Here is a 23,764-nt window from a genome sequence, read left to right on the forward strand (position 1 = left end):
CATTTGTTTTGCTTTAACCAGACGACAACATTGTGATTACAGATTAACGTGGCAAAGACTACGATTGGGAACGAGGTTTTGTAAATCGGAATCTGCCGGTTCTCGATGGGTTGAGCGGAGCTAACGCATTCATTTTGTTTCACTCATCGTGTCATGATAAATGACCCACTAGTCTGACGAAGAACCCGGTTATGAGAGATGAGATCCAGGAGCTCCACTCTCCGGCAACGTGGTTAAAAGCGGGCGTAGAAAACGTGTGACTTGATTGCCTAAGATGTTGGAGCTATCACGAGAGTAACCCCGAAACACCGCAGGGATGCCCGGAGACACACAACTATTGCAACTAACAAGCTAACGTCAGCCCTCCCAACTGAACGCTATCTCTGTCTGCCCCGTTGAAGGAAGGAATGCAAATTGTAGTCAATATTTTGCTAGCTAGCGACTTAAACAGTGTTATAAAACGTTTCTTTTAACACAGGAATTATTGTTCACGTTCAAGTCTGGACACATGTCCGAGTTGGTAACGTTAGCTGCTCTGTCAGAAACAGAATTAGCTAGAGAGTCAGCTGTGTTTTGGCGGAAGGTGAGTTTGTTTATTTGCTTTGCAGGTGGTTTGAAACTATTAATCCAGCTAGATAGCTACTGTCAGCTATTGCTGTAGCTAGCCAGTTAAATCAGCATGCAACGATAACAGTCAGAAGCTAACTAACGTTAGCTAGCACTAGCTAGTAGATGTATAATCACTACTGGTTTGCAGCTAGATAGCTAACTAGGCTATCTGATGCTAGTTCGCTATGAGGAGGTCAAGAATTCTGAAACCAACTGATCACCAGAATTATGCTTTCCTGCTAGCTAACGTTGATGACAACAGGTTTGCAATGACAGTGAACAACCAGCTAGCTGGCTAGGTATACCTGTTTGGGTAAGGCTGTTGAGTGTCTTGCTTTGTGTATGTCTCTCAGGTTGTGACCTGAGCCGGTGTCCCTCCACCCGTCTGCGATGGCCGGTGGGATCACCGAATCAGGGGAGCCCTACTCCCCGTTTGTAAGTAGGCTACTGTATCAATCCGTTTACCAAGTATAGCCTGTATAGTGTACTAGACTGTTCTGCTGACGGTTAGTCGTGGCGACTGTGGCTCAGGAGGTAGAGTGGGTCGTCCGGTGATCGCAGGGTCGGTGGTTCGAATCCCGGCTCCTCCTGTCCACATGTTGAAGAGTCCTTGTAAAGCGCTTTGGATAAAAACACTAAGTTCAGTCCATTTACCATTCATCTGGCCATTGCTTTCTGTCATGTACTACGCCATTCCTTGACAAGGCACTAGTTGTAAAACCTATAAATATATATCACACCAAGTTCACCAATATTTGACCAAGTTCAAGTCACAAACTCAATGTTCACCCTATCACGAGATGGTCACATAAAACCCTGTCGCCAGGCTTTGCTTTTGTCCAGATTAAGTGAGCAGAAAGAGAGAGAGAGAGAGAGAGAGAGAGAGAGAGAGAGAGAGAGAGAGAGAGAGAGAGAGAAAACAGCTTGTGATGATTCCCAGCCTGTGATGATTCCCAGTGTAATATTATCACACTAGATGAGTGACACTCCTGGTGTACAGTTCTAGGTCTGAAGTAGGCTTTTACCTCTCCCTAACCAGCCACATATGGCATCTCACTGATGTGCTAATGAGCCAAACATACATATAATTGTCCTATGTCTTAAATGGACAGGGCGTTCCGCACTATAACGGGCAACCTACAGTATGGTGACACGGTTACTGGTTGGTTAGTCATAGACCTAACGCCTTAGCAAGAGGAAGAGAAAGAGCTGACCTGCTCACATTGGACCACGTTGGTGAGGATGTATAGTCCAATGTCATGACTCCTGGTAGGAATACTAGTCTGGTCAGGTCTTTTTAAGTCTGTTCTTGCTTTAGGGCTGATATCAGCAGAACACACCCCTGTCACAAGACTGTCTGTGTCTCCACTGGTTTGAGCTGTCGTGGGTTTTAATGAGTGTTGTTGTTTCCCGCTCCAAAAGCCAACCCCATGAATCATTCAGGCTTTCCAGACATCTGATGGGGAGTAGAGCGGTGCCTGTATTCATAGAGCGTCTCAGGAGCAGGGTTGCTGATCTAGGATCAGTTTGGCTATGTAGACCATGATGGAGGCCTGTATTCACTGTGCATCTCAGAGCCGGCGTGCTGGTCTAGGATCAGTTTATCTACGTAGATAAAGATGGGGGCCTGTATTCACTGTGCATCTCGGAGCTGGAGTGCTGGTCTAGAATCAGTATGTCTACGTAGATCATGATGGGGGCCTGTATTCACTGAGCATCTCAGAGCTGGAGTGCTGGTCTTGGATCAGTTTGGCTACGTTGCCCATCACGATGGGGGCGCTGGTACTAGATGTAGCTCAGTGGATAGACCCAAAAGGTCGCTGACCCGAGTCCCGAGCCGGGCCATTTGAAAAGGTTGGAACTTATACCGCATGATAATTGCCTACTGTTGTGCCCTTGAGCAAGGCACTTAAAGCCCAATGCTAGCGCATAACATCCAGGGACACTGCTCATGCTAGGTATTTGAATCTCATGCTACAGTAGCTATTTCTATGCGCTAGACTATTCAAAGAGCAGAAGACGAATTCAGTTGTTCTCGTAACAAGTTGTGTTGTATTGAAAGAGATGAATGTGACCCGAGCCTCAACTCTGTCCGCCCGGTCAGTCTCTCCGGTCAGTGGATCTGTGTGAACTCTGACCTCTGACCTGTGTGTGTATTTGCACACACCGTTTAAAATTAGCTTTTACAAGGGATGAAACGGTTACTGGTTTCACGGAAAACCACGGTGAAAATTCCAGACGATTAGTATTACCGTTTCAAAATAAATTCTCATTAAAACCGTGTTCGATTACCGTGCTTTGAATAACCACGGCAAATAGGCTACCATAGACATACAGTCAGACGTCATTCCCAGTTTCATCTTAAGAGGAAATGATACGCTTACACACCCACATCCAAAAATGCCAAATACCTCACTGCAGCTCTTCCATATTACATAGCAAAGGACATGATGCCCTTTCAACCGTTGAGAGGCCTGGCTTTCCCTATGTTATTTGTGTTTTTTTAAATAAAAGTTGTTGAAAGGATTCCAGACTGTCTATCAGTACTTATTGGACATTTTCTGCATATAAAAAAAATAAAAATACTGTGATAATACTGATAACTGCGGGAATTTTGGTCACTATAATCGTGGTATGAAATTTTCATACCGTTACATCCCTAAGCTTTACACAGCCATGCTTTTATTTACATTAGCTAGCGGCCATTTTATACAAACTCCCTCCCTAGTGCTAGTCCTAACCCGTTGACCTGCTCTGTGTGTGTGTGTGTGTGTGTGTGTGTGTGTGTGTGTGTGTGTGTGTGTGTGTGTGTGTGTGTGTGTGTGTGTGTGTGTGTGTGTGTGTGTGTGTGTGTGTGTGTGTGTGTGTGGGTCCGTTTCTCCAGGTGGGGTTGGTGTACATGTTCAACCTGATCGTGGGCACGGGAGCGCTGACTATGCCCAAGGCCTTCGCCAAGGCAGGCTGGGTGGTCAGTCTGGCACTCATCTCCTTCCTGGGCTTCATGAGGTAGGTTCGCCTCCGCCGTCACGCTCAGGGGCCGCTTGTGGCTCAGGAGGTAGAGCGGGTCGCTCAGTGACCGTAGGGTCGTGGGTACGAATCCCAGCTCCACATGTAGAAGTGTCCTTTGGCAAGACATTGAACCCCAAAATTGCTCCCAATGAGCAATGAACTTTGGATAAAAGTGCTATATACTGTAAGTGCTGTTCATTTACCACATACAGTAGTTCCTAATCCTGATTAAAACTAACCTGGAACTAAGAAGAAATATTTTCAATAGAGATTTTAACATTTTTGTTTTGGTTTAGGACTAGGGTTTGTCGTGTTCAGTATTCCACCTCTGAAAGGACGTAGTCCCAGATTAATCTGCTTAGGAAACCAGTCCTCTGTCCAGCTCCTCACATTGGTTCATATGTTCAGTTTTTAATATACTTTTGCCCCCCCCCCTCTCTTTCTCCCTCCCTCCCTCCTTCCCTCCCTCCCTCTCCTCCCCTCCTCCAGCTACATGACCACCACGTTTGTCATTGAGGCGATGGCCGCCGCCAACGCTCAGCTGCGCTGGAAGAGGAGGGAACAGGAGGACGTGAGTGAGCGGCCATCTTGTCCTCTTCCCTCCAACACCCCTGACCTGGGGGTATAGATAGATACTGTACTTTAATCTGGCCGTGCCCCCCCCCCTCCCCACCCCCACTCAAGATTTGTCTTAGACACAGCTTCTGAACTCCGTCAGCCAGAGCTAATTCATACTGTAGCTCACTTATCTACCCCACATCAGACCCACACTTCAAACCATGGGCTATGAGCAAGCAACAAAAGAAAGAAAGAAAGAAAGAAAGAAAGAAAGAAAGTGTATGTGTACAGTATGTGTGTGTGTGTGTGTGTGTGTGTGTGTGTGTGTGTGTGTGTGTGTGTGTGTGTGTGTGTGTGTGTAATAAATTAGATTCTTCTGTCTCCTCCATCAGGTTGATGAAAGTGACTCCAACTCTGATTATTCTGATGATGATGTCATCGTCAGGGGACGGGCTGAACCAGAGACGAGGCCCATCCTGTCCGTCCGTGAGTAGCACTTCCTTCCTACATCCCCTATCCCTGTCCTGAACCTGTAGCACACACACACACACACACACACACACACACACACACACACACACACAGAGAGCTAATGTGATGTACAGTCAATGTTTTACTTAATGAACTGCTCATATGAGTCAGTTTTATTAATGAAATGCTGGTATGAATCAGTTTTATTAATGAAATGCTGGTATGAATCAGTTTTATTAATGAAATGCTGGTATGAGTCAGTTTTATTAATGAAATGCTGGTATGAATCAGTTTTATTAATGAAATGCTGGTGTGAGTCAGTTTTATTAATGAAATGCTGGTATGAGTCAGTTTTATTAATGAAAGGCTGGTATGAGTCAGTTTTATGAATGAAATGCTGGTATGAATCAGTTTTATTAATGAAATGCTGGTATGAGTCAGTTTTATGAATGAAATGCTGGTATGAGTCAGTTTTATTAATGAAATGCTCATATATCAGTCAGTATTTTCTTTGTCTATGTGAGAAGGTCTCAAATGAGCATTTCATTGTCCACGGCACCTTTATCTTGTACAAATAAGCATCTTTGAATAAACACCTTAGGTCCTTGACCATGTCACCGTCTCCTATGATGTCATGGTCTCCAATGGTGCCATTCCGATGTTCTCTGGGTTCACTCTGTGTGCCGATGCCGAGAACCACCTCTGGGTTCTCTCTGTGTGTCGATGCTGAGAACCACCTCTGGGTTCTCTCTGTGTGCCGATGCTGAGAACCATCTGTTCTTCTGCAGAACGGTCCGGTGGTCCGGTCGACCATTTTGACATCGTGGAGCGGGTGGAGATGGGTCAGATGGCCTCCATGTTCTTCAACAAAGGTGAGTCCACCCCCCCCTTCCCCCCCACCCCCCTCACACACACACCTGAGTGCACTTGCTATACCTTGTTGCAGCTGAACGGAACCCATGCGGCTGCTTCTAAAACTTCACCGGGCACGGACGGTAGAATAAATCAAGTGCATCTCAAGTATACCTCAGATTTTTGACTGGTAAGATCAGTTAGTTAGTTAGTAGGCTTTATTTAAACTCAAGAAGTCACATTGAGGTTTTCACCTCATTTTCAAGTGTGTTGAGTTGGCAAATAAACACATATACTAAGCAATAAACAAAACTAAAGCAATAAATAAAACATGGTAAACATAATTAACATCATGCAATAGCTAAGTAAGTTAAATAAAACAGTTGCAGTGCGAGACACAATAGCCCATGATTAGAGCCCTAGAATGACCATAACCATAACATCTCCAACTTCAACATGTTTTGTAGTTGATTCCATAATTCCCTCTGAAATGTAATTTAATGTAATGTATTGCTTTATAAATGTTCTTAGCCGGTAGACAAACATACTCCTGGAGCTTGCTCGATCGCCTTGTTGAGAGGGGTCAGGGAAGAATTTTTACAGCTCACTTATCTGGCCCCCGGGTGATTACTGTTTTTCTGCTTCCCTCTGGAATATGTAGAGGTGGGTCGTATGCCCACCTCCCTTGTTCTCTGTAAAGCGCATTGTGTTGCCTCTGGGTATGAAATGCGCTATACAAATAAAGCTTTGATTGATTGATTGATTGATAATCTAGGAGCTAGAGCTGCAAAGGCAGACACCCTGGTCTGTGTTCATATGAGGAACTTTAAGTGCAAACCAGTTGCTAGATCTAGTAGAATATGTATTAGTGTTTAGAATCAATATTGAGCTAATATATAGGGGTAGTTTTCCAGTAAGAGCTTTGAAAATAAACAGATACAGGTGTCTATTTCGTCTAATCTCTAACAATGGCCAGTCAACCTTGGCATAAAGAAGACAATGATGTGTACGGTAGTTATCACCTGCAATGAATCTAATAGCTGAATGGTATACAGTATTGAGGGGTCCCAGGGTAGAAGCCGCCACATTGCCATAGATTGTACTGTATCACCATAATCCAGAACTGACATAAACACAGCTTCAATTATTCTTTTCCTACAAATAATGGGAAGTATACCTCAGGTTTTCAAGTATACCTCAGGTTTTTCACTGGTAAGATCGAGTACTGTATAATTCAGGCTTTTGACTGGTAAGATCAAGTACACCTCAGATCTTTGACTGGTAAGATCAAGTATACCTCAGGTTTTTGACTTGTAAGATCAAGTACAGCTCAGGTCTTTGACTTGTAAGATCAAGTACACCTCAGGTCTTTGACTGGTAAGATCAAGTACACCTCAGGTCTTTGACTGGTAAGATCAAGTACACCTCAGGTCTTTGACTGGTAAGATCAAGTACACCTCAGGTCTTTGACTGGTAAGATCAAGTACACCTCAGGTCTTTGACTGGTAAGATCAAGTACACCTCAGGTCTTTGACTGGTAAGATCAAGTACACCTCAGGTCTTTGACTGGTAAGATCAAGTACACCTCAGGTCTTTGACTGGTAAGATCAAGTACACCTCAGGTCTTTGACTGGTAAGATCAAGTACACCTCAGGTCTTTGACTGGTAAGATCAAGTACACCTCAGGTCTTTGACTGGTACGATGGTGCCGGCCTCATTAGGAGTATAGAAGTCCTTGGCATTGGTCTGTGAAGTGCTGATGCCAGAGTGCCAGGCTGCTGCGCCAGGGATGGTGAAGCCTGAGTAAGAGCTGTGTCTTCACCTCTCTGTCCCATTGTCCCACACCCAGAGAGAGTCTGTTAGCTGTAGCTGTCCAGTGGTGTAATTATATCAGGATAAATTACCTGTGGTTGTAATTACCTGCTGGAGACCCCATCAAGGCCTTAGTTTAATCTACCCTGGCCGTCCTTGTGTGTGCGTGTATGTGTGAATGTGTGTGCGTGGGGGCGTGTGTGTGTATGTGTATGTGTGTGTGCGTGCATGCGTGTATCGGCACCAGCACGGTGTGTAAAAGTCTGAAAGTGAGAGTGATGAGGTAGTTAATGAGAGTTCTGCTAGCACGGACATGGCCGATTGGAAGCAGAATCATGTTCACCTTGAACCAAGAACAGCTTCACTCAGCTTTACTCCTCTCCTCTCTCCTCTCCTCTCCTCTCATCTCTTCTCCTCTCTTCTCATCTCCTCTCTCTCCTCCTCTCCTCATCTCCCCTCCTCTCCTCCCCTCTCTCTCCTCTCCTCTCTCTCCTCTCCTCTCCTCTCCTCTCCTCTCCTCTCCTCTCCTCTCCTCTCCTCTCCTCTCCTCTCCTCAACAGAGAGAGACTAACAGAGAGAGACTAACAGTCTTCAGTGTAGCTGCACCAGCTCAGTAGTATTAAACAGAGAGCGACTAACAGTGTAGCTAGCTAGCTGAGTTAGTGGCCATCTTGTCCTCTTCCCTCCCACACCCCTGACCTGGGGGTATAGATAGATACTGTACTTTAATCTAGCCTTGCCCCCCCGCCCCCCACTCAAGATTTGTCTTAGACACAGCTTCTGAACTAGTATTAAACCGAGAGCGACTAACAGTATAGCTGTATCAGTTCCTTAGCAGCACGGCTTCTGTCATCTCAGGGAAAAGGAGAGAAGGTCACTCGGCTCCAGCAACATCCTCACCATGATGCCCTGTGGATGTCGCAGTAGATGGCGCCATTTGCACACAAATGTCGTTCAGCTTGTTACACTCACATATCAATGCATGCACGTACGCACACACACGCGCAGACAGTCTGTGTGTGTGTGTTTATTAGTCTCTGTGTGTTTGTGCGTGTGTGTGTGTGTTTGTGTGTGTGCGCGTGCATGTGTGTGTGTTCCTGCGTGCATGGGTGCATGCGTTGATATGTGACAGTGTTGTAACGATCCTGGGTGACCAGAGACTCAAATGCAGAGAAGCAAAACTCCAGACAAAGGGGTGCCAACAAAGTTCAATACTTTACTTTCAGAATCAAAATCTCTCCAAGGCATACAAAAACAAAAGCACAAAGTATAAGAACAAAAATACTCCACACAGGGATCACAAGGAGAAAGGGGCCTATGAATCAAAGTTACTCTCATGGCAAACAAAGACAATCTGGCACTGATGCAGAGAACCACCAAACATTATATACACACATGATACAAGGGACAGCTGAGGCCAATAAGGGAGGGGCAGGCAATCACACAGACGGGGTATGCCTGTGCGCAGGGAGACGAGCATCCAATCTGGGAAACAGGGCAGGGCTAGGACCCAGGGCAGAACGTGACAAGTGTAACAAGCTGAACGACATTTGTGTGTGTGTGTGTGTATTAGTCTGTGTGTGTCCACAGTTTAGCATTCTCCTCAGACAGACAGAAAGGCGTTCTGCTGAGGCCCCATTTCTCTTATTTCTGAGCTGGTTGTTGATCCGTGAAAACCTGTTAACATCACACCCACCTCCAACAAGTGCCACCATCTCCCTGCTGTGTGTGTGTGTGCGTGTGTGTGTGTGTGTGCGCGCGTGTCTTTTTTCACACCTCTTTTTTCCAAGCAATTAAAAAGACGTCTCCCCCCTGTGTAGCCATTCTGAAAGGGCATGTGACCTCCTCAGACTGCGCGGAAAGTGACAGACACAAGCACACACACACACACACACACATGCACGGTGCGGCTCCAGTTTTAGAGGAGCAGGTTTGGAACCAGTCCTCTTCTTTTTTTTTTTAAATGTTACATTTAAAAAAAAAAAAAGGTATTTATTTAAAAGAAGATATCTTAGATATTACCTCCAACCCACAGCTCCCCACACTGCTGCTGACAGGAGTGTGTGTGTGTGTGTGTGTGTGTGTGTGTGTGTGTGTGTGTGTGTGTGTGTGTGTGTGTGCTTCAGTGTAACCATAACCTTCCCTCTGCTCCAACAACAATGTTGTGCATTGTGCAGCTTGTTTAGAGAGATGACTTTGAGACTGACTAAAGTCATGGAGGAGGAGGAGATGAGGAGGCAGACAGGAAGAGGAGGAGGAGGAGAGGGGGAGGAGGAGATATAGGGAGAGGGGGAGATAGGAGGAGGAGGAAGGAGAGGAAAGGATGATGAGTGGAGATCTAGCCCCTCCCTCCTCCCCCGGTCTTAATGACACAGTCTAGCGCAGCTGCAGTCATTCTTCACACCTGAGTGACGTCTCTCTAAATGTCCTAGTTGTAACTCTGAGCTCTGGTGGTATGAGCGCAGGGGCAGATTCACTGTCACTGACAAGATCAATTGGCGTGTTTGAGTCCCGACACACACACGTGCACTTGCAAACGCACGCGTGCTCGCTCGCTCAAAATCATAGACATGCATGCACACACAGCGGGAGGTACAATTTTACACACACACACACACACACACACACACACACACACACACACACACACACACACACACACACACACACACACACTGACACGCTCAGTACAACTAATTAAGCTGAGCTGTTCCTGCATATCATCTTGTGTGTCTGTCTCATACTCTGAGGACTTGCCAGTGGTTTCCTTACCCCCCCTCCAGATGAATTCCCTAACGTGAGGCCCTGGTGTGGAGCTCACTCAATGTAAGCCTAAGCAGAGGACGAGTACATTTGCATTTCAAACTGAAGAAAGTAATTTCTGTGGCACTCAACCCCCTGCTCTCAATGATATTCATACAGGAATGGCAGGGACTTAAATCTTGATTTTGAAATATGCTATACGCATTGTGAACATCATTTGATCTGGGTTGTTGGAGCAATATCCCATGAGAAGTTGTGGTATATCAGTAATAAACCATGAGAAGCTGTGGTATATCAGTAATAGTAGTATCAGTGCAACAATTGAATAAATTAAACTAAATCTAAACTGTCAGAAAGGGAGGATCGGGGCTGGTGAACTCATTGGTAGATCATCATGTGGACGTGGCACATTAGCCAATCAACTCAAAGGAATACTCCAAAACCTTTATATGACCTCTGTGGAACATGTACAGTGAGTTTATTTGGACAACCTCCAGAACATCACTGATATCTCCTTGTAATCATCACTAAACAGTTACATAAACACTACAGCTTTGATATTCACATGTTCCCCTGCCAAGATATACAACTACAGCTTTGATCTTCACATGTTCACTTGCCAAGATATACAGAGGAGGGAAACGAAGGGAGGGGTGGGGGGTTGGTGGAGGGGGGGGGGGGGGGGTAGGAGGATAGACGAGGGGAGGAGAGGGGAGAGGCTACAGGCATAGAACCCTGCCCCCCCCCAGGCCTAGAACCCTCCCCCCTCAGGCAGGTGAGAAATCTGCTCCTAACTCCGGGACCTGGCTGTTCTGCTACAGCGGGGTGTCGTTCATCTATCGTCCACTAGAGGTCCTCAGTCCACCATGGTTAATATGCAGCACCCCCAACTAGTCTACTCGATGAAAAGCAATGCCAACATGTTACTGTTCATGCAGCCTCAATGACCAGTGCTTTGCATAACATAGCTCTATATAGTCATGGTCAAAGTCGAGAGTTTTCCTTGACTGAAGCACTGATGTAGCGCTACCACCTCACAACAGTCAGGCTGGGAACCTCCCCGCTACTTACAGACTGACCTGCTACAGGTTTCATTGCTGTTAATGGGGACTTTAAGCAACAACGGTTTTCAGGACTGCTACGGTGGCTGGAAATAGATCTGCTATGACAAAATCGTTATGCAAACAGCCAACTGGTCCCTACGGCGAAGCATCTCCGAGACCTTGTAGCCACTACTCGAAACAGGGGGTTTTGCCGTCGTAGAATCAGCTGCTACAGCAGGCAGGTTTATCTATCGAGCACTGATCCATTTCCGGTCACCATAGCGGACCGTCGTAGCGGTCGTTGCTTAAATTCCCTAATGACACAGGCTGCGTTCCGAATCGCATACTTCTACTTCTTACTACCAGTACCTACTACAGCTGCCCTTAGAAAGTACGTACTTTGCAAGCAGTAGGCATCCAATTGGGACATACTACCTTGTCATAACATTGCGCCTTGAAATTAGCCCACATCCGTCGCCGTCCATAACGCGACAGTCGTCTACAGCTATCAACTCGCGCATGTGACGCACATTACCGCTGCGCAAAGGATTGTGGGTCAGAATAGCCAGAAAAGCCTGCTGGCGTGCATACTGCAAAATACGACCGGATGTAGTAGGTCATCCTGGTACTTTTGCCATACTGCATGTGGCATACTATGTATTGGGACATACTACATTCTGTTTTGGCATACTATATAGTAGGGTAGTAGGCGATTCGGAACGCAGCCACAGTCTAGCGCAGCTGCAGTCATTCATCACACCTGAGTGACGTCTCTCTAAATGTCCTAGTTGTAACTCTGAGCTCTGGTGGTATGAGCGCAGGGGCAGATTCACTGTCACTGACAAGATCAATGGGCGTGTTTGAGTCCAGACACACGCGTTCACTTCCAAACGCAAGTGTGCTCGCTTGCTCAAAATCACAGACATGCATGCACACACAGCGGGAGGTACAATTACACAGACACGCACGCACACACACACGCACGCTGACACGCTCAATACAACTCATTAAGCTGAGCTGTTACCTGCCCTACCGACACTCTCTTCTTTTCTGTTCTCATTGTCACATTATCATTAAATTAATTCATCGTTCCCAGTCTCGCCTGTTCTTGCACTTTGCAAGCAAAACACTCAGCGATGTGAAAAGAAATGCATGGAGGAACGAATTTAGCTAGTAAATGTTAGCCAATGAATGTGACCCAGAGTTACACCACAGGGCACAATGATAATAATGTAAGACAGTCATACCGTATTTATTCCATGACACAGAAAGCCTTATTTAAGACGATCACAACATTTAATGGTCAATAAACTGTAGCACTCAATCCCCCTCTCTCAATGATATTCATACAGGAATGGCAGGGACTTAAATCTTGATTTTGAAATATGCTATATGCATTGTGGGCATCATTTGATCTGGGTTGTTGGAGCAATATCCCATGAGAAGTTGTGGTATATTGGTAATAAACCATGAGAAGTTGTGGTATATCAGTAATATACCATGGGAAGTTGTGGAATATTAGTAATATACCGTGAAAAGTAGTGGTATATCACTAATATACCATGTGCTCTATAATATGTTCATAGGTTCATCTATGTTGTTCTCATTGGTTGGTTGATTGAGAATTGACCATTAACTCACTAAACACGAGAGATGAAGAGTTTCCATGTTACTTGATAAAAGACTAATCCATCTTCCTGTCCACAATGGAAAATAGAATTGTTCTTTAATGAGGCGGATTAGCAAAGTGTTGGGGACGCGTCGGACAAAAGTACCAAATTTTTTGCACAGGTTCTCCATCACCATTACTTTAAATTTCTGATAGGAGCTACGTCATCATGATGGCGGATGGTGGCCATCTTGGATTTCCAAGATGGCAACCATGTAAAATCTATAAGTGCCAATGTCGGTTTCCAAGCCACCTCGAAGGTAAATCTTGGTGTCAAAATATACATTTTCTGGGTCAAGGAATGCATTCAAGCCAATCAACTCGGTTAGCGGTCAGACACAAGGATAACATGCATTAATTGAATTGAAACTTATTAACAAATAATCAAATTATCTCACATTTACAGCTGCAAAGCTCTGTGCAATTCCACTGTGCCTTCTGGCAACTACACCTTGCACCGCACCCAGGGGTGAAAATTAACTTTTTGGGTCACGGTGAGTCACCTGCCAAGGGGACTGTAGATGAAAAAAATCTACCGGCAAAGTATAAATATTTTTTCAGATAGCCTTCCGAAATCTAGTCGCCAATTGGAAATTTTACCTGCATTTGGCCGGTGGCAGGTGTTAATTTTCAGCCCTGACCGCACCCACTCCAGCTTTTGCAGCTGCATTTCACCAGTTTGCTGCAGGCTTTTGAAGCCATGGGGAGAGTGCTCCACACAGGAAGCCAGACCTAGTTCTCTCCATCCAAGGTCCATCCCCATCCTTCTGGACTGGGTGTCGGCTGCTGTGCCAGGTCAGACGTCGCCCAGATCCCAGACTGGTAGGCAACTCGCTTCACGTGCTGCACCAGTGAGTCTTGCGTTGGTGGAATGTGTTCCATTGTTTTGTTCTTCTGGCAGAACAACTCTCGCCGTGCTTCACCAACACATTCCAAATCACTTGTCTTATCATAAAGGAGGACGGCGCTCCAGAAGTTGGAAGTGTTGGGCATCTATGGTCACAGGAGTGTATGTATTTGCTGTTATGTAGTTGAAGGCCTGGGTAACCTCAGGGTAGGACTTCCAAGCCACCCATGCTGACTCTTTCCCCTTCCCACAGAATGCTGTGGTTGTGTCACAGCCTGTGTAACAGTGGAATATGGGAAGCGCTGTAGACTTGTCTTTGTCCAGAGCATGGTATTATATGACAATACATATAGCTCTTGCCAGTGCCAAAAGCGACCCAGATGTCTGCAGCTGGATATTGTTGAACAGGGCATGGAACTTGCCGATGAGTATAATTAACACAGTCCGCACTGTGGAATCAGTGGGCAGAGATCAGTACAACAAGTACCAGCAGACAGACAGATCAGCACACTCCATTCATGAACCCATCAAAAAGAACTCACTGCCTCTCTTCAGATGCCCAACTCCCAAGACCAAGCAGGCAGGGCAGATTGCAATGTTGAAAGATGATGTGATCCTCTTCTCCCGATTATATACAGCCACACAACACAGAGAGGGGGACATGAGCACCCGAGATATTGGCACTTATAGATTTTACATGGTCGCCATCTTTGAAATCCAAGATGGCCGCCATCCGCCATCTTGATGACGTGGCTCCTATCAAAAATTGAAAGCTATGGTGATAGAGAACCTGTGGAGAAAATGTGGTGCTTTTGTCCTGCGCGTCCCCATCCTTCTCAAATCTGGTTCTAAGCCGACTGACTAATATGACAAACAAACAAGAACTTTATTTTCTCATTAAGTTGTTTATTATTAAGAACAAGGCTCTTTCAGCATCTCAGCTACAGGAACCAGGGTGAGAACTTTAGATGGGGTCTGCTTCCTATTTATGGGCAGACTACACGAGTTTTACAGACAGAAGGATAGTTATTGGAACATTCTCTGTCATGCCATCCCTTTACATAGCTTGTCACCACACAGTTTTGATTGTCTTTACCATTTGGCTGTTCACTATGCCACCTGGTGAAGTCCGCCTTTGACCCGTCAGACCACATCCAAACGCCCTCCAGGTGGTGGTCACTCAGCCCCATCCAGGTGGGGAATTGCGCGTGGTCAAAGTTTGTGATGAGTTTCTGGATGAAGTAGAATTCCTCCACACTGTTTACTGAAGCCAGATTGGCTCCCTTACTCAGACAGTAGAGCTCAGCTTGTGCCCAGGTCATAGGTGTAGCCATGTACCTGTAGCAGCGGCCATTGAAGCTGTGCCAGAACATGGGGCAGGTGCCCTGTTTTAGCTCCACCTCCTGGTCAGGCAGGGGAGTGCAGAGCCCTGCAGCCAGGCAGAAGCTGAGGAGACTGAGGACGGTCAGAGATGACATGCTGGAGAAGAGCTTTCCCTCTCTCTGTCGCTGACAGCAGTATCAGGGGGTGCAGGTAGACAAGGTGGCTGGCAGGCTGGTTGACGGGCTGGTAGATGGGCTGGTAGATGGGCTGGTAGATGGGCTGGTAGATGGGCTGGTAGATGGGCTGGTAGACGAGCTGGTAGATGGGCCTTCAGACAGGCTGGTAGGCTGGTGGTCAGACAGTGGTTTCTCAGCTCCTTTTATCCCAGTCAGAGAGGGAGGATCAGGGCTGGTGAACCTGTCAGGATGTCATTGGTCGATCATTAGGTGGACGTGGCTCATTTGTCATCAGCTCAAATGAATGCGTCACTAATGACCTTATGACCTCTCTGGAACATATACAACGTGGAGAAATTCAAGAGTATCACTGAATCACTGATATCTGAGTAAAAGAAGGTTTTATATTTTACATTGTGGTATTTTAGCAGCAACACTTTTATCCAAAGAGACTTACAATTATGAGCTGGTGTTGGGGTTAAGTGTCCTGCTCAAGGAGCCAACGGTAGGCAACAATTGAATAAATTAAACTAAAACTAAACATATCAGTCAGAGAGGGAGGATCAGGGCTGGTGAACTCTGCAGGATTTCATTGCTAGATCATCATGTGGACGTGGCACATTAGCCAATCAACTCAAAGGAATACACCAAAATATGACCTCTGTGGAACATGCACAATGTGGAGAAATTCAAGAGCATCTTGAATCTTATTCGGGTCACGAATTCAAGAGCATCTTAGTCGGGTCACGGGGGACTGCCAGGAGACCTTGGTCAGAAGACCTCAGAGACAGGGTGGTTTTTAGTCGGGTCACGGGGGACTGCCAGGAGACCTTGGTCAGAAGACCTCAGAGACAGGGTGGTTTTTAGTCGGGTCCGGAGGACTGCCAGGAGACCTTGGTCAGAAGACCTCAGAGACCGGGTGGTTTTTAGTCGGGTCACGGGGGACTGCCAGGAGACCTTGGTCAGAAGACCTCAGAGAACGGGTGGTTTTTAGTCGGGTCACGGGGGACTGCCAGGAGACCTTGGTCAGAAGACCTCAGAGACCGGGTGGCTTGATATGATGGGATAAGTTCACGGATGTATGCGGGGGCTAAGCCATTGAGTGAGTTGAATGAGGTCAACAGGTTCTTGAACTGGATCCTGTAGTGTACCGGTAACCAATGCAGGGAGGCTAGGATTGGGACCTGGTGAGTAAACGGGCAGCAGCATTTTGAACTAGTTGTAGTCGGTGAACCGAGGATTTGCTAAGACAGGTGTAAAGTGAATTACAGTAATCAAGCCGGGCTGATATGAAAGCGTGAACAGCCATTTCGAGCTCAGTATGAGACACCACAGACCTGAGTTTGGCGATATTTCTGAGGTGGTAAAAACAATTTCTGGACAGTGACGCTACATGATTGTCCAGGTTCATCGCCTGATCTAAAAACACGGACAGACCCACCCCACGGAACCCCAAGACCTAGAACCCCCCCAGAACCCTGCCCCCCCCAAGGGCTAGAACCCTGTCCCCCCTCAGGCAGCTCCAAAACTCTGCTCCTAACTCCGGGCTGGTCTGCTACAGCGGGGTGTCGTTCATCTATCGTCCACTAGAGGTCCTCAGTCCACCATGGTTAGCATGCAGCACCCCCAACTAGTCTAATCAATGAGAAGCAATGCCAACATGTTACTGTTCATGCAGCCTCAATGACCAGTGCTTTGCATAACATAGCTCTATATAGTCGTGGTCAAAGGCGAGAGTTTGCCTTGACTGAAGCACTGATGTAGCGCTACCACCTCACAACAGTCAGGCTGGGAACCTCCCCGCTACTTACAGACTGACCTGCTACAGGTTTCATTGCTGTTGATCAGTTCATGTCAGGGAGGACAGGAAGTCTGTTTTGAGTCTTTCCTGTGGGAGACCTGGGTTCCATCCCCACTTTGGTTGCAAAGCATGCAGGTACACACGCTTGTCACATTAATGCCATATTAGTTTTAGATATCACATCATTAATGAGATATAGTTTATAGTTTTAGATAACACGTCGTTCTCACTGAGAGGAGGAGTCAAGTGACCCGGTAGTCATAGAAACACTGCGTCTGTGATCTACTGACGTTCAACTGGCAAGGTATACAGATCAGGAGAAGAACTGTATGGTCGGCTGTAGACTGGAGAGGAGAGGAGGGAAGAGGAGCGAAGAGGAGGACAAGATGGAGGAGAGGAGAGCCAAGGGGGCGGGGAGAGAGAGAACAGAAGCTCAACTGTGTGATGGGCTGCAGACGGCACCTCCCCCTTCTGACTCCTCTCTCCTCCTCCCCTCTTCTCTCCTCATCCCCTCTCTCCTCTTCTCCCCTCCTCCCTCCTCTCCTCCTCTCTTCACATCAGTGTGGCCTGTAAAACTATAAACCTCTCTATTTTATGTCTTTTTAATGGACTCATCTCCCTGTCAGTAATTAATGGCCTGGCGGTATCTCCTCTGTGATGGGGCGTGTGTGTGTGTGTGTGTGGGTGTGGGTGTGTGTGTGTCTGTGCAGGGTCGGCTGTTCGATTCCCGGATTCTCCTGTCCTACAGTATATCTCTCTCCTGTCCTGTGTGCGTTGCGTACGTGTGCGTGTCGGAAGGCGTGACGAGGAGACTTTCCACCCCGCAGCGATTGCCGTCTTAATTGGTGTGATTAATATTCTCCTGGTGACGACGGGCTGACTGTCGGCTGTCCTCCTGGAGGAAGCAGTGGAGGAGTGGAGCTGATGAAGTGATGACACAGACTATAAAGAAGTTTGACAGAGGAGGCATCGTAGTCCATATGTCCCTATCGCCAGAGTGTGACAGCTCTGCTTGTGAAGGATGGGCTAGCCTTCCTCCTCAGAAGATGAGAGGAGGATGAGGGTGAAAGACTGAGCGGGTGAGAGGGTTAATGGAAAAAAAAGAAGACTGGAAAAAAAGCAGTGACTTTTATTTTGGCGGCCAGAAGTACTAAGCATTTTAGCCATAAATACCCTACATTTGGGTTAGGGTCAGGGTTGGTCAGGGTTAGGACCCCGTGAGAATAGCAGGCGTGTCTATTCTTACAGCTGCCGTGACCGTGAGGCCGTGCCGGGCCGTGCCGCGCCAACAACAAGAACAACAACAACAAAAGTTAGATGTAGAGTGCAGCAGAGAGGGCGAGAGGTTGATTCAAGAAATCAAGGATCTTCTGGTCAGGGTGAGGGGGTCAGGGTGAGAGAGTTAAGGTTAGGGTGAAGAGGTCAGAGTGAGAGGGTTAGGGTGAGAGGGGGAGGGTGAGAGGGTCGTGGTGAGAGGGTTAGGGTGAGGGTGTTTGGATGAGAGGGTCAGGTTGAGGGTTACGGTGAGAGGGTGAGTGAGAGGGTTAGGTTGAGGGGGTCAGGTTGAAGGGGTCAGGTTGAAGGGGTCAGGTTAAAGGGGTTAGGTTGAAGGGGTCAGGTTGAGGGTCAGGGTGAGGGTCAGGGTGAGGGGGTCAGGCTGTGGCGAACTTCTGGGAGAAAAAACGATGATATTCGTGGACACCAATGGGAAGACTCTTCGATTTTGTGCAGGAGGGATGATTGGCCCGCTCAGATAGTGGGCTGTGCGAGGAGGCTGATTTGGCCTTTAATTGGTCCCTGACCGCAGCTTTCCACTTTTCAAGTATTGCTAACAAGTCAAGCTGTCTGTAGCAAACAAGTCAAGCTGTCTGTAGCATATCTGGCACATGAAGAGTGATTTAGGCTACTTGGACTTTGTTCCATGTTAACTAACTTCACAGAGTTGGCTTTCGTCTTTTCTGGGCTGGATGAGTTTTTCATTTAATTCATTTTTGAAGACTCATGTAAGGCTTCTGCCAGGTGCAGTATATAATCTTTTGACACCTCTCTCTCTCTCTCTCTCTCTCTCTCTCTCTCTCTCTCTCTCTCTCTCTCTCTCTCTCTCTCTCTCTCTCTCTCTCTCTCTCCCTCCCCCTCCCTCCCCCTCTCTCTCTCTCTCTCCCTCTCTCTGTTCTTGTCCTCCAGTGGGAGTCAACATGTTCTACATCTGCATCATTGTCTACCTGTATGGAGACCTGGCCATCTACGCAGCCGCGGTCCCCATCTCTCTCATGGAGGTGGCATGGTGAGACTTCAGTACATTAACCCTCTCACCTCCTCTCCCTCTCACCTCCTCACCCTCTCACCTCCTCTCCCTCTCACCTCCTCTCCCTCTCACCTCCTCACCCTCTCACCTCCTCACCCTCTCACCTCCTCACCCTCTCACCTCCTTTCCCTCTCACCTCCTCACCCTCTCACCTCCTCACCCTCTCACCTCCTCTCCCTCTCACCTCCTCACCCTCTCACCTCCTCACCCTCTCACCTCCTCTCCGTCTCACCTCCTCACCCTCTCACCTCCTCACCCTCTCACCCTCCCTCCTGCTGTCCCCATCTCTCTCATGGAGGTGGCATGGTGAGACTTCAGTACATTAACCCTCTCCCTCTCACCTCCTCACCATCTCACCTCCTCACCCTCTCACCTCCTCTCCCTCTCACCTCCTCACCCTCTCACCTCCTCTCCGTCTCACCTCCTCACCCTCTCACCCCCTCACCCTCTCACCCTCCCTCCTGCTGTCCCCATCTCTCTCATGGAGGTGGCATGGTGAGACTTCAGTACATTAACCCTCTCACCTCCTCACCCTCTCCCTCTCACCTCCTCACCCTCTCACCTCCTCACCCTCTCACCTCCTCTCCCTCTCACCTCCTCACCCTCTCACCCTCTCACCTCCTCACCCTCTCACCTCCTCTCCGTCTCACCTCCTCACCCTCTCACCTCCTCACCCTCTCACCCTCCCTCCTGCTGTCCCCATCTCTCTCATGGAGGTGGCATGGTGAGACTTCAGTACATTAACCCTCTCCCTCTCACCCTCTCACCTCCTCTCCCTCTCACCTCCTCTCCCTCTCACCTCCTCTCCCTCACCTCCTCTCCCTCTCACTTCCTCACCCTCTCACCTCCTCACCCTCTCACCCTCCCTCCTGCTGTCCCCATCCCTCTCATGGAGGTGGCATGGTGAGACTTCAGTACATTAACCCTCTCCCTCTCACCTCCTCACCCTCTCACCTCCTCACCCTCTCACCTCCTCTCCCTCTCACCTCCTCTCCCTCTCACCTCCTCTCCCTCACCTCCTCTCCCTCTCACCTCCTCACCCTCTCACCTCCTCACCCTCTCACCCTCCCTCCTGCTGTCCCCATCCCTCTCATGGAGGTGGCATGGCAAGGCTTTTGTTTTAATACCTTCACCCTCTCACCCTCTCTCAGGGAGCTAGGATGAGGGTGACACTTCCTCCCTCTCTCCCTCCTACCTCAAAACATTAATCCTCTCACCCTGAGGGGCTGGCATGGTGACACCTTACCAGCAGTAGAAGGATGTCCGCACTGTTTCTATGCTCCCAAGGCGCATTAATAAAGTACAACGTACAGTAACACGTACAGTAACAGGTACAGACTGCCCCGACGGTATGAATTATGAGATGGCTCTGACTGGATACCTTTAGCCCTACTGACCTCTGATTGGTGCTGCTGGCATCTAGCCACCTGCTCATTGGCTCTGAGACATGTTATTATAAAAAAAAAAAAATCCCGAGCTCATCGGTGATTGCGAAGCAGCCGGTGTGATCGACCATCGGTGCTGCGGTTCAAATCCCACACCCCACCCTCCTGGACACGGACAGACCCCCGAAATACAGACAGAATTCTTCAATAAAACTCTCCCCACATTCCACAAAATGTGGCCGCCCCCCAGTTAGACGGGGGGAGGGAGAAGATGAGGCGGTTCACGTTGTCCCCACTCCCACGCCGTCTCCGCAGACTGTGGTGTCGTACACAGCCTCCCTCTGAGAGAGAGAGAGGGAGAGGGAGAGAGAAAATGACGAATCACACCACCTCTCACTCCAACTGACCACACTACAGCCCAGGCTACTACAGCCCAGGCTTCTACAGCCCAGGGTACTACAGCCCAGGCTACTACAGCCCAGGGTACTACAGCCCAGGGTACTACAGCCCAGGGTACTACAGCCCAGGGTACTACAGCCCAGGGTACTACAGCCCAGGGTACTACAGCCCAGGCTACTACAGCCCAGGCTACTACAGCCCAGGCTACTACAGACCAGGCTACTACAGACCAGGCTACTACAGCCCAGGGTACTACAGCCCAGGGTACTACAGCCCAGGGTACTACAGCCCAGGGTACTACAGCCCAGGGTACTACAGACCAGGCTACTACAGACCAGGCTACTACAGACCAGGCTACTACAGCCCAGGCTACTACAGCCCAGGCTACTACAGCCCAGGCTACTACAGACCAGGCTACTACAGACCAGGCTACTACAGCCCAGGCTACTACAGCCCAGGCTACTACAGCCCAGGCTACTACAGCCCAGGGTACTACAGCCCAGGGTACTACAGCCCAGGCTACTACAGCCCAGGCTACTACAGCCCAGGCTACTACAGACCAGGCTACTACAGCCCAGGCTACTACAGACCAGGCTACTACAGCCCAGGCTACTACAGCCCAGGCTACTACAGCCCAGGGTACTACAGCCCAGGCTACTACAGCCCAGGCTACTACAGCCCAGGCTACTACAGCCCAGGCTACTACAGCCCAGGCTACTACAGCCCAGGCTACTACAGCCCAGGCTACTACAGACCAGGCTACTACAGACCAGGCTACTACAGCCCAGGCTACTACAGACCAGGCTACTACAGCCCAGGCTACTACAGCCCAGGGTACTACAGCCCAGGGTACTACAGCCCAGGGTACTACAGCCCAGGGTACTACAGCCCAGGCTACTACAGCCCAGGCTACTACAGCCCAGGCTACTACAGCCCAGGCTTCTACAGCCCAGGCTACTACAGCCCAGGGTACTACAGCCCAGGCTACTACAGCCCAGGCTACTACAGCCCAGGCTACTACAGCCCAGGCTACTACAGCCCAGGGTACTACAGCCCAGGCTAATACAGCCCAGGCTTCTACAGCCCAGGCTACTACAGCCCAGGGTACTACAGCCCAGGGTACTACAACCCAGGCTAATACAACCCAGGTGAAAGGGAGGGGGAGGAGACTGGATGTTTGTTGGCGGGAGATTCAGACCTCAAGCCTGAGGTTCACAGGTCCAACCGCAGGTGTCACGGACACACACACAGTCACACGCACACACACACACACACGCGCACGTACATACACAAACACAATCATCACGCAACGCTGAGGCAGATCTGATGGCATATTGACAACTGTGTGTGTGTGTGTGTGTGTGTGTGTGTGTGTGTGTGTGTGTGTGTGTGTTCGTTCGTCCCCCCCACAGTGGGAACCACTCTTGCAGTGACAGTGTGAAGTACAATGACACTGACCAGTGTTGGGGACCCGTCACCAGGATCAACGCCTATAGAGTCTTTCTGGTGAGCAGCAATATCTCTCTCTCTCTCTCTTTCTCTCTCTCTCTCTCTCTCTCAACAGGCATTAATATACTCTGCTTGCTTGCTCTCTGAAGTGTTTGGCTCCTCCCCTAAGAGAATCCTGCATTTCTGTTGGTCAAAATAGGAAAATGTGGAAATTGTGTAATTATACTAGGCTAGGCGTGATTCCCTGATCATTTTATATTTCGAGAAATGTTCTTTCTCTCTCTCTCTCTCTCTCTCTCTCTCTCTCTCTCTCTCTCTCTCTCTCTCTCTCTCTCTCTCTCTCTCTCTCTTCCCCCTGGCTCCCACACCTTGTTCCCTCTCTTGCTCCCCCTCTTTGTCACCCTCCAGTATCCGTGGAGACCGAGCTCTAATGTGCCAACCCCCGTCAGTATTAGTGTCACACTCTGCCCTCAGAGCCCTCCCTCCTCTCTCCCCAGACTCTTCCCTCGTGTCCTCCCCTCTCCCCTCTCTCTGCCCTCTCCCCGTCCAGTGTGTGTGTGTAAGGTGTGTGTGTGTGTGTGTGTGTCGCGCCCTTGAAGTCTTAAGAGAGCTAAACTCCTGGGCTTTTCACTCTTGCTTCAACGTTGCAGGCCAACAGTGATGGATGGCCTCCTCTCCTCTGTGGTTGTCCTCCCTCCATCCCTCTTTCCTCTCCCTCCTCTCCTTCCATCTCTCCCTCCTTCCTCTCCCTCCCTCCCTCCCTCCTCTCCTTCCATCTCTCCCTCCTTCCTCTCCCTCCCTCCCTCCCTCCCTCCTCTCCTTCCATCTCTTCCTCCTTCCTCTCCCTCCCTCCCTCCCTCCCTCCTCTCCTTCCATCTCTTCCTCCTTCCTACCCCTCCATCCCTCCCTCAGTCTGAATGGAAAGAACCAACCCAAACACTTATCTTATGCATTGTTTTATCTGCTATCAGGCTAAGCCTCTTAGTGAACAGAATCCTATGAAAATCATGCAGATTTGTAATCTGGTTGAATTATTTACATTGCTCTTTCCTGTACTACACAGTATGTATTTTGTGTGTGTTTGTGTGCGTTTGTGTGTGTGTGTGTGTCTGTGTCTGCGGGTGCGTGCACCTGCGTTCACTTTCACCGTCTATAAATTCTCATTAGCGCGCCGTAGGCTCGGCGCTGATACGACGGCGTTTCTCCGTCGTTGGGCTCATCTCGGCCGAGACTGTGGGGCCGCTGTAAAAGAGTGACCGTATCTGACAGGAAGTCAACGGTTATTGCGGTATT

The 23,764-nt window shown here is 48.5% G+C and overlaps 1 protein-coding gene across 1 annotated transcript in view; it reads left to right on the plus strand.

Annotated features, from left to right (window-relative positions):
• Positions 1-256: 256 nt before the first annotated feature.
• tmem104 (transmembrane protein 104) overlaps positions 257-23,764 on the plus strand; it is a gene marked incomplete at its 3' end in the record, with an annotated part of 64,045 nt that continues 40,537 nt past the window's right edge. The window contains exons 1-8 of the mRNA XM_084448999.1: positions 257-583; positions 963-1,044; positions 3,494-3,615; positions 4,108-4,189; positions 4,569-4,662; positions 5,436-5,519; positions 19,118-19,217; positions 22,435-22,528. Coding sequence (XP_084305125.1) covers positions 1,000-1,044; positions 3,494-3,615; positions 4,108-4,189; positions 4,569-4,662; positions 5,436-5,519; positions 19,118-19,217; positions 22,435-22,528 — 621 coding nt within the window. The 5' untranslated portion in view covers positions 257-583; positions 963-999. The remainder of the gene's footprint in view (positions 584-962; positions 1,045-3,493; positions 3,616-4,107; positions 4,190-4,568; positions 4,663-5,435; positions 5,520-19,117; positions 19,218-22,434; positions 22,529-23,764) is intronic.

This window comes from Borostomias antarcticus (assembly GCF_949987555.1).
Source record: "Borostomias antarcticus genome assembly, chromosome: 14".
Lineage (NCBI taxonomy): Eukaryota > Metazoa > Chordata > Actinopteri > Stomiiformes > Stomiidae > Borostomias > Borostomias antarcticus.